Source organism: Silene latifolia, chromosome 11, assembly GCF_048544455.1.
Source record: "Silene latifolia isolate original U9 population chromosome 11, ASM4854445v1, whole genome shotgun sequence".
Taxonomy (NCBI): Eukaryota; Viridiplantae; Streptophyta; class Magnoliopsida; order Caryophyllales; family Caryophyllaceae; genus Silene; species Silene latifolia.
This window is the reverse complement of record NC_133536.1, coordinates 162,157,674-162,168,924: the sequence shown is the minus strand read 5'-3', so window position 1 is coordinate 162,168,924 and position 11,251 is coordinate 162,157,674. Positions and strand designations below refer to the sequence as shown.

Below are 11,251 nucleotides of genomic sequence, written 5' to 3'. Positions count from 1 at the left end.
TAATAAGTTGGGTAATTTGATAGCAGCAGACAGTGAACTGAGTTCTGGTCAGGTTCCGGAAATTAAGCCGCTCTCCATGTCATCGGAGTTGTAATCGATTGAAGAGGAACATGATGACTCTGGTGAATGGGCAGAAGTTCATACCAAAAATTCAACATCAGGTATGCTACAATTAACCTCGTCTGACGTCCAATCTGAGTTAGAATTCTGGTCCAATGCTATTTATTGCTATATTTTGGGCACAAATCCTCCATGGACTGTTGTGGCTAGTTTTATAAAACGAATATGGGGTGAGGAGACTATTGATAAGATTTCCTTCAAATCCAATGGGGTTTTCCTTGTTCGTTTTAAAGCTGCAGACAAGAAACAGTTTGTTTTGCAATCTGGCCCTGTCTTCTTTGACAATAAACCAGTGATAGTTAAGGAATGGACTCCTGATTCTAAACTGAAGAAGGAGGAAGTGGACATGGTTCCAATTTGGATCCGTTTCTATGGCCTCAATCTCAAATTTTGGGGACCTGCTCTACTGAAAATTGCTGGTCTGATAGGCACACCTGTCAGGGTGGATGTGGATACTCAAGATAAGCAGTTTTTAGGGTTTGCTAGGGTCATGGTCAAGGTGAAGATTTGGCAACAATTGCCAGACTCCATCATATTTCTGGATGAGCTTGATAATACCTAGCATCAGATAGTCCATCATGAATGGAAACCAGTGTTATGTGGAGAGTGCAAAGGCATGGGGCATGAGACAAAGCAATGCACAAAGAATGAGATGCGATAGGAGAGGCAGAAAGGCAAACAAAAGAAAGTCTGGAGACCTAAACCTGTAGCCCAATCTGAAAAGGGGACAGGACCTGGATTTACTCTGAATTCGCAGAATTTCCCTGTCCTTACCCCTGTTCATAACTCTACTACAGGTGCTCTGATCACTCCAGCCCCAGCAATCAATGGGTCTAAGATTTCTACTACTACTCATATGCCTGCTGTTGTGTCTAAAATGCCTTCTTCTTCTGTTAGACTTCTTACCCGAATTAACAGGCAGGAGCAGAGATTAGGGGGTGAAGGCTGTAGGAAATCCTTTCTGGAGTCTCTCAATACTGCTGTCCCAAGTAGTAGTGAGGGTAGTGATGGGAAGGAGACTGGTATGAATACTAGTGATCATGGTTAGTGTGGGTTTTTGGAATGTCAGAGGGTGTAACAGCCCTAATAAGCAGAGGGACATTAGATGTTTCATGCACAATAATAAACTCAGTTTAGTGGGTCTCATGGAGATAAGGGTTAAAACTTGTTCCATTAATAAAGTTCATCAAGGTTTAGGTAATCAGTTCTCTCTAATTACTAATAATGTTGTTTGTGGAGTTGGTCGAATCTGGGTTCTATGGGATGATGCTGTGTTTATGGTGGATGTTGTGAGCTGTGAACCTCAGGTCATTCATTGTAGGATCACTTATCGACCTACTGCTGTAAAATGGTGTATGTCTTTTGTTTATGGGTACAATAGATTAGCAGATAGGGAACCCCTTTGGCTCTCTCTGGAAAGTTTTCATAGTCAAGTCCAAGATCCTTGGATTGTCTGTGGGGACTTTAATAATGTCCTTGGGTATGATAAGAGAATTGGCTCTGTGGTCACTGATACTGAAATTATAAGATTCAATGAGTGTGTTGACAAATGTGATATTTCTGATGTCCCTGCTCATGGAGCTTTTTACACTTGGAGTAATAAACAGGATGAGGATGGTAGGAGATTTAGCAGAATAGACAGGGCTTTAGTCAATATGGCGTGGCTTCTGGCTTTCCCTGACATGACTGCCACTTTCTTACCTAAAGGTTTATTTGACCATAATCCGTGTGTGATTGAGCCTTGGACTATTACTGATAGGAAGAGGTCCAGTTTCAAATACTTCAATATGTGGGAAGAGATGAGAAGTTTAAGGCTATTGTTGAGGCAGTATGGAGGACTCCTATTACTGGAATCACTATGTTTCAAATAGTCAGGAAGTTGAAAATTTTGAAGAGGGAGCTTAAAGAACTCAATAAAGAAGCTTACTCTAATGTGGAAGTTGCAGCTCGCCTAGCTAAGATTCACCTAGAACAGCTACAAAAACAAATGCAGAATGATATGGGTAACTGTCATTTATGGGATAAGAAAAAACAAGCAGCTGCTACATATAGGGAATTGGATAAGGCTAGGACTGAGTTCTTAGCTCAGAAGGCTAAAGTACAATGGGCTGAAGAAGGTGATTGTAATACTCATTACTTCCATTGTGCTATTAAAAGTAGGAGGATGCAAAATAAAGTTCTTGCTATTTCAGATGCCGAGGGGGTGAGCTGCTCTACTACTACTGACATTGAGAATGCTTTTCTGACTTACTACAAGACTCTGTTAGGGACTAGTAAGCGTAAGAGCAAGGTGCATTTCCCAATTGTTAGGAAGGGCAAAACTATTACTGATTCTCAAGCACACAAGATGTTGAGCCCTATCACTGATGATGAGATTAAAGAGGCCCTCTTTTCTATCCCTGCAAATAAATCCCCTGGACCTGATGGGTACACCAGTCAGTTCTTCAGAGATTCGTTTGAGGTGGTAGGTGGTGATATTTGTAAAGCTGTGATGGAGGTGTTTTCTAATGGTAAGCTTCTGAAACAACTCAATGCTACCCTTATTACTTTAATACCTAAGAAAAAAAGACCTTCAACTGTTGGTGACTTCCGCCCTATTGCTTGTTGCAATGTGTTATACAAATGTATCACTAAAATTTTGTGCAACAAAATTGCCTTTGTCCTCCCTGAGATTATTAGTGACAATCAGAGTGCCTTTATTAAGGGGAGAGATATAGTTGACAAAATTTTAATATGTCAGGACTTGGTGAGATTATATAATATGAAATCTTGTTCACCTAGGAGTTTGATGAAGGTTGACCTTAGAAAGGCCTATGATTCTATTAAATGGTCTTTTATTGAAGGAATGCTTAGAGCTCTTAGGTTTCCTTGTCAGATAATCAAATTAATCATGGAATGTGTGACCACCCCTACCTATACCTTATCCATTAATGGGAGCACTTTTGGGTATTTTGAAGGCAGAACGGGCATCAGACAAGGAGACCCTATTTCCCCATTGTTGTTTGTCATTTGTATGGAATACTTCTCCAGGATTTTGGCTGTGGTTACTCAGAGACAGGAGTTTAAATTCCATCCTCTGTGTAGGCCTCTAAAGCTCTGCCATTTGTGTTTTGCTGATGATCTACTTCTTTTTAGCAGAGGGGATGTACGGTCTGTGACAGTCATACTCAGAGCCTTTGCTACATTCTCAGCAGCCTCAGGTTTGGAAATCAATAAGGAAAAATCAGAGATATATTGTAATGGTATTTCAAATACTGAGATGCAGAATATACTTAGACTATCTGGCTTCCATGTAGGGCACTTCCGTTTCAGGTATCTGGGTATTCCAATTTGCTACAAGAGAATCTCTATTGGTGACTGCTCTAAGTTGGTGGAACGTATGGTGACTACTATCAGAGGAAGGGAGGCAAGGAAGTTGAGTTATGCTGGTCGTTTAGTGCTGGTAAATTCTGTCCTCTCCTAATTGCACTTATATTGGGCTAGGATTTTTGTTATACCCCTGGGGATAATAAAGAAAATCATCAGTATCTGCAGAAATTATCTTTGGGGAGGGGATGCTGACTATTCTAAAGCTCCCCCTATGTCGTGGAAAAGTGTTTGCAGAGAAAAAGCAGCAGGTGGACTGAGCATCATTAATAGTCAGGTCTGGAATGTGGCTATGATTGATAAATACACTTGGTGGTTAGCCTGTAAGGCTGATCATTTATGGATAAAATGGGTCAGTCATCTGTATAGCAAGCAACATGACAGGTTTAGGTACCAACCATCTACTAACTCAAGCTGGACTTGGAGGCAAATTTGTAAAGTCAAGGAACAGATGAAAGGAGGGTATGTGAATGGAACCTCGGGATCTAATAATTGGAGGTATTCTACTGTTGTAGGTTACCAATGGCTCATGGGAGATCCTAAGAAGACACTGTGGTACCCGGTGGTCTGGAACAGGATTGCATTACCTAAGCACAACTTCATTGCCTGGTTGTATGCGAAGGAAAGGCTCTTGACTAAGGATAGATCAGATTAATCAAACATGGTTTACCTATTGATGGTACTTGTGATATCTGCAGCAGGACTAATGAGACAAGAGAACATCTGTTTTTCTTATGTCCTTTCAGTAATAGATGTCTGCAGGGGTTGGGGGACTGGTTGGGTGTTGATATACCTGATCAAGATACTTTGGATTGGTGCAGGAGGTTGAAAATGAGATCCTTAATGAAGAAGCAATTGATCATAGCTGCAATTTTGGCTCTTTATTATCAGGTCTGGTGGACCAGAAACAAATGTAGATTGGAAATGGTGCTACCTCATCCGCTGTCTATCATAGGGCAAATACAGCAGTTCTTACGCTTTGTGGGTAATAGGAGATTATGGTCTGTTAAGCATAGAGTTGATAGTGTATGGTGTTGTGGACGCGGGCCCAGGGGGCGCTTGGGAAAAAGTGTTTGCATTTGTGGAGTCGCCACCAATTTATTGTGGAAAATTGGAAACCGTTCGAATACCTCGTGTCATGTCAAGACACAAAGTAGTGACATGAACACCAAGAACTCGTTACCCTTAGCATTCTATGTCTAGAATGACTCTCGTGGATGCCAATGAACACGGATGTTCACAGAGATCTGGAGTAAGGGGTGAGGGTACGTATTAGGAAGTTCTTTTAATCGAACACCTAATCCCGCCCGCCTCGATAGCGGCCTCTACTAATGATTAGGAAAAATCATCTATACTCGATATATCGTCGATTATATGCATGCAATGCGACATCCAAGTTTTAATCCTAACATATGAAGAATTAGACTAAGTCGGTGAACAATTAATTTAGCATAAAATAAATGTCAAAGTAGGGATTTAAGCTCAATTATATGTGAAGGCATACAAATGATACAATAAAAGAAGTACAATAAAATACAATAATGAAAATTACAACAATTACAATGGATTCAATTGATTTATGTCGAAAATACTTCCAAAACGGATAATTTGAGAAAGAACAAAATAAACAAATAAGGGAAAAGGAATTTGGCGATAATACGATTAATAGTTAATTAAATACGTAAACTAATTAAACTAGGTCAAGGCAGAACGGAAGTTCAGAGACAGAAATCAACATAAAACAGGCGCAGCAGAGCTGCGCCCTCTGGAAGAGGCGCAGCAGTTGCTGCGTCTGTTCCAAGGGTGAGTTCTGGCTGTGAAGCCGGAACTGCAAATCATTAATGTTAATTGGTGAATTTAAGGATTAATTATGATATTCGACTCAGATGGAAGTGATTTAACAGATTAATTACATGCAAATGCGTCATAAAAGCAATAAAATATGGATGAGACGAACGTAAACGAATTAATTACATGAATGAAAGATTGATTAGTGACATAGGTGAACTAAATAGGTTAAATATGACGAATTAATGACGAATAGACAGATGGAAATATATCAAAGGTCGAATTCCAGAAACTCAATATGAAAGAATTGAATCTCTACAAACCCGGATTGATTTTAATGACAAAAACCCGCAAATATTGGATTACTTGGGATTTAAATCGGGATTTAATGATGAATTATATGTATTAATGATGATAAATAATATACATGTGAAATTATTGTGCTATTATGTCAAATAATTGAAGAACAAACGAAAACAAATAACGAACGACGAATTGATAGAGGACGAAGGAAGAAGAAAGGAAGCAGGGCGGCGATGACCTAAGAGAAGAGGCGCAGCAGGTGCTGCGTCCCTTCGAAGAGGCGCAGCAGTTGCTGCATCCTTTCTCGACGGTCATCTTCTGGTAATCCGTAAAAAGGGTTTTAAAGAATGGTTTTATAAATCGGTTTTAAGAAGTATTTTCGACATAAACCTTACATTAATGATACAAAAAGTAAATAACAATAAATAAAGAAGGACTTACACCCTCAGACTTACATGTTTGACGAAACGAGATGAACTAAGTTTATGATTAGTGATGCTCGACTCGAATGTAACGAAAGTGCCCTCGTAAGAGGAAAACGATTCAGATTAATTAAGTTGATTGATGTGGAGTTGGTCAAATTGGTCGGTCATGCAGACGAGGCTGGTACTCAGAAGGATCCGAGCTTACGTGGTCGAATGTTCAAGCACGTAGACGCTAAAAAAAGTAAGAACGTGGTCTAGAATGCAAAGGGAGAAGAGAAGGGCGGACACTCGCGTGAGAAATATGAGGAACGAAGGCTCCTATTTATACTAATCACGTGAAAGAATAGGGTTTTCGGAGAAACTTTGGAAGTGAATCTCGAAAAGATATGAAAAGATACGAAAAATACGCAGAAAAGGACCTGGGAAGAGGCGCAACAGTCTCTGCGTCTCTTGGAAGAGGCACAACACCTGCTGCGTCTGTTCCCAGGTGGTTTCCTCCTGCGGAATAAAGATTTCCGTGTTTGGTTTATCGAATAACGGATTAATCTTATTTTCCTTAATATTTTGTATGAATATTACGGGAAATTCTTTACCAAAGAATAAAAGATTGTGAAAGATTTATAAAATATGGAATAGAAATATCCGGAACATTCCAGAACATTCTGACTTGGGATTTAGCAGTTATCAGAAAATGAAGACGGTTTTAGGCCCGGACTCCAAATGTACTCTAATTACTGTCAAAACGACCGTATCGGCGCGTAGATGACAATTAAGAGGTAGACATCAATGTTTGAGCAATCACTTGACGATAAACTTACTAATTGTCACAAATTGTTCCGCGTACCAAACATGCGGCCCAATCATCACCGGGTGGTTTGCGGGAGGTGCATAAATGAGGTATCTACAGAGCCCCCACTTTGACTGAGGCTTGGACAAGGCGAAAGTAAAATTATAGCCAGCAGGTCAATTGAAGATTACAAGCTGACGACTATGGCGACGCGAGGCGACTCAAGGGGTCTGAACCAAGGACCTGTCGTCGGGAACATTTTAGAGTCTGTCGACTATCGGGGAGGGTCGTTTAAAGTCCATTAGACTACGTAAGGAGGCTCACCAGCCATAAGAAGAGACCATACCTGAAACTTCTTGAGAGACGTTTCCGGAGGTGCATAGGAGCTAAGGGTAAGCGTAGGAGCTAAAGGATAAGCGTAGGAGCTAAAGGATAAGCGTAGGAGCAAAAGGATAAGACCTAAAAGATAAGTAAGGACTGTGCTAGGGTGTGGGACCCTAAAGGAAAGCATCAATGGGAAGGAGGCCCAAAATATAATTTCAAACTGAGGGGTAACTAAGGCTTGAGTGTAAGAACTCTGCCGGTCTGGGAACCTCTGGAGAACGACATTTTATCGCACTCCATGGGGAAACAGGAAATATTATGGGTAGCAGGACACAGGCGGGAACTACTGGGAGAAATCTGCTTGGGTCGTCTTCAAACAAACTTCAAAATAACTAGAGAAGGACGATTGTATGTCGCGAACTCTTGTTGGGGAAAACCTTATCAGGAATTTATCTCCATGTCTCGAGAGGGATTGTCTATCTCCTTACTCTCGCTGGGGGAATATAATGAAGGCGTGTCGAAACACCTGTCAAAGAATACCTGCTCGTTGTGACAAGCAAGGTCTTGGAAGCAATAAATAATGTATAAGAGTCTGCAGTTGGCTTAGAAATGCGGGTCTGAACGAAGAATTATCGTCAAACGGACCTAAAAAGATAAAATTGCATCGGGGAAGAGGCGCACCAAAGATGGGCCCACAAATAACGAACTCATAACGAATTTTTGAAAATTCGTATAAAGGGAAGCTAAGGAAGAGGCACAGCAAGAGCTGCGTCTCATGAAAGAAGCGGAGCACCTGCTGCGTCTATTCCTGGATGTGTCTTTTCTGCTTAAAAACACGATGAAATAGGGAGTTCACTTCATTTGTTTCGAAACACAATTCATCAATTTCTCTCTCAAACTTCAACCATTTCCGCCAAAATTTGATCCAAAAGCTTGCATTCGCCATGACTAATCGAGGTATGTATATCATTCTTGCATTAATCTTCTATAACGGACGAATTGGATCGACAAAATTTAGGGTTTTCAACCCTAAAATGTCGAAAATTTGGGGCTTTTCCCCCAAATGATCTTGCCTTATAAAATTAACAATGTAAATGGCTAGTTGGTATTATAAGGATCATAACCATGTATTTGTTTCGAATTTTTGTTGAGTTTTGAGAATTTGAGTGAAATTGAGACGGTTTCACAGCTAAACCGTAAATTGCTTCGAAAATGGCCTTAGGCTTGCCCATTTGCGATGAAACTTGACATTTGGAATCCTTGAATGATGGGTAAACTTCCTACCATCTCGGAATTTTAGTTTGTGATGGCTTTTTCAGGACACTTTTCTAGGGCATAATCGCCGTTATAACGAAATGCTGCCAAAATTTCGACTCGTACCCATGACTAGGCTTCAACTTAGGCTTGGCTTAACCTAAATTACCACATGAGTGATCGGGTTTGTGGGAATACGGCCAAAGATGGCGAGAAAAGAGCGACTTCGGGCTTCTAAAAACTCGGAAATCCCCTAATCAAGGCTTGTCGTCACTTGACGCGGCCTAAATATGCCTTAATTTTGTAGGTGACAAGGCTTCCACTTCTGGGAGAGCTCCCATGGAGATAGATACTGCTGTTGATGCTTCTCGTGCTCTCAAGGAGGATTTTGCTGCGGCTAGGGCAGCCGGGGAGGTTGCTGAGGACGAGATCCTCGAGGAGGAGGTTGCGGAGGAGGAGGAGGCCCCGATACGGGCCAACGTGGGGCGAGGAGGTCGCCAGCTGAGGGGAGCACCTGCGTGGGCTGAGACCTGGGACAGCAGGCACTTGCTTTGGGCTGCGGAGGGTCACCTGTCCTATAGGACGGTGAAGAGCTTGGTAACCTCGAATTCATTACTCATCACCCATATTCTTTCGTTTCATTTGCTCTAATTTCTTTTCCAATTTCATTCAAACTAAAGATAGCTTTTGCTTCAAATCACAATAGGAGGCCGGGAACATCAGATCGTTATCGGGCTACACGACGGCTATGGAGTGCTACGAGAGGCTGTCGGCGGAGGAGCGGGCCATGATCGAGCAGGGATCGTTCGGCGCCCTGGTGCAGGCTTGGAGGGATATCGCGAAGAGGAAACTACGGGCTAACCTTAGCCTGGTCCGCGCTTTCTTGGACCGATTATGGGATACGACTTCCACTTTTCACATGCCTTTTGGTGAGGTGGGAGTCACGTTGGAGGACTACGGCATGATCTCTGGGCTGCCGTGTGGGACTGAGGTGGTGGAGTGGCCGGAGACTGCCATAAGGGTGGACTCGGCCGAGGCTAGGAGGTTCATCGGCTGGAACTTAGCGCCGAAGGCTGTTACAGTGCCTGGTTTGGTGCCTAGTTCTTATGTCCGAGACTACTTTACGGGGAATACCCCTACGTTGATGGTGATCGACGGGAGATAGACGGCTCCTCCTCCCTGTACAGCTGAGCAGAGGGCCCACTTGTGGCTTTGGTGGTTTCTGTCTTCGATCTACCTTAGAGACAAGGGAGAGAGGCTGTCGACGAAGCTTCTTCCCTATCTTTCTGACATGAGCTCCCTAGGGCGTTGGGACTGGGTCACTGCTGGTTTTGCGGACCTCATCCACTTCATGAGGGCCATGGTTCGTCTGGAGTTGATGGAGAAGGGGACTTCTCCTGGTGATGTCGGCCCTGGACTACTGTTGGAGGTATGAACCTTCATTTGGACTAATAATCACTTCTTTTCCTTATCGAATTACGAAAGATCGTTATTGACTATCTTGCTTCACAGGCGTGGGTGTACTCTTACTTTCCGAGCCTCTCGCCCAAGAGGACGGTGCCGCTGGAGAAGGCCTATCCCGTTGTGAGGGATTGGGTGATGTGTCGCACGAGGAGCAAGCGCTCCTCTCACGGTGTCTACTAGCGGGACATGAACGCTCTTCAGTTGGATAGCGTGAGCATCTCACTTATATTCGTTTTGTTTCTTTATTACTTTTTTTACCGATCATAAGAATGATTTCTTGCTTGTCTTTTCCCAGTGGGTGCCCAGGCCTTGGGCGGAGTACGCTGGCGCTCCCCCCTTTGTGGCTGAGGTCCTGCGACCTAGGAGCTCGAGCCGGCTGTTGTTGAGGACGTCGATGGGTCCTGTGTGGTACTTGGGTGAGCGCTTGGCTCGTCAGTGCTCTCGGGATGTCTTGACGGTTCCCATCTATCCTCCTAGGATGATGTTTAGGGAGCCTTCGGAGGCTGAGAGGGAGGCTGACTTGGCTGGCGTTGGTGGTGACGCCCTCCTTCTTCCTGGCGAGGACTACTCGGCGTTCCTCTACGGGAGGTTTGCGTACTGGCCGGTTGTGGTAAGTGCTTTATCCTTTTTTATTCTTGCTTTTTGAGAATATTATGAAAGATCACCGATTAATGAGAATCATTTAGCTTTGCAAGAGGTCGAGGCGGCGGGCATCGAGCCCCCAGAGTACCCCGAGACCCTCGAGTACACTGACACGACCGGGAGGACGACGATCTCCGAGCTGCGTGACTTTGACGTGGCTATGACGGATGCTGGCCTGGACGATTGGCAGCATCTGGTTCGGAGGGTGAGCCTCTAATTTGTATGGTCTTTTGTGTAAGAACACGTTTGATTGAACTTATCCCATTATTAAGAACTTCTTTTTTTTGAAAATGCAGGTTGCGCCGTCCCGATTTGTGGCGTTATGGAGGGTGGCCAACCGGCTGCGAGCTACTGCCGTCAAGGCACTTGTCGGCGGTCGAGATCGTCAGGTATGAACCTTTCGTCATTTTTGAATTTTCTTATTTTCTTATGATTGTTTTAAATGATTGATATGAGCCAATTTTGTTGCTTGCAGAGGGAGCGTCAGCTAGAGCGAGAGCTTGACCAGTCTCGGGAAGAGACAGCTTGTCTGCTGAGGGAGCTCGAGGTTCGCGACGTCGAGGTTGCTGCTCTCGAGGCGAGAGTTGCGGAGTTAGGCGGCGACCAGTAGCAGCTTTGTTGTTGTTTGTTTTTGTTCGCTGTATCTTGCACATTTGTACATTTTAGGACCTATATTTTGGACATTTTGGATTTTTCTTGGGGCTCGAGCCCCCAGTTTGTTATACATATCCCTTTTTTCTGTTGTATATGATGGCCTGAGTGCCTTTGCTACTGGGTT

At 43.3% G+C, this 11,251-nt stretch overlaps 1 protein-coding gene across 1 annotated transcript; it reads left to right on the top strand.

Moving 5' to 3' along the window:
• Positions 1-8,270: 8,270 nt before the first annotated feature.
• Positions 8,271-10,672, top strand: LOC141615173 (uncharacterized). The gene is made up of 5 exons (XM_074433664.1): positions 8,271-8,964; positions 9,074-9,796; positions 9,880-10,041; positions 10,127-10,441; positions 10,518-10,672. Exons 1-2 carry the CDS (start codon positions 8,707-8,709, stop codon positions 9,530-9,532), a joined length of 717 nt encoding a protein of 238 aa, XP_074289765.1. The 5' UTR covers positions 8,271-8,706; the 3' UTR covers positions 9,533-9,796; positions 9,880-10,041; positions 10,127-10,441; positions 10,518-10,672.
• Positions 10,673-11,251: the final 579 nt, after the last annotated feature.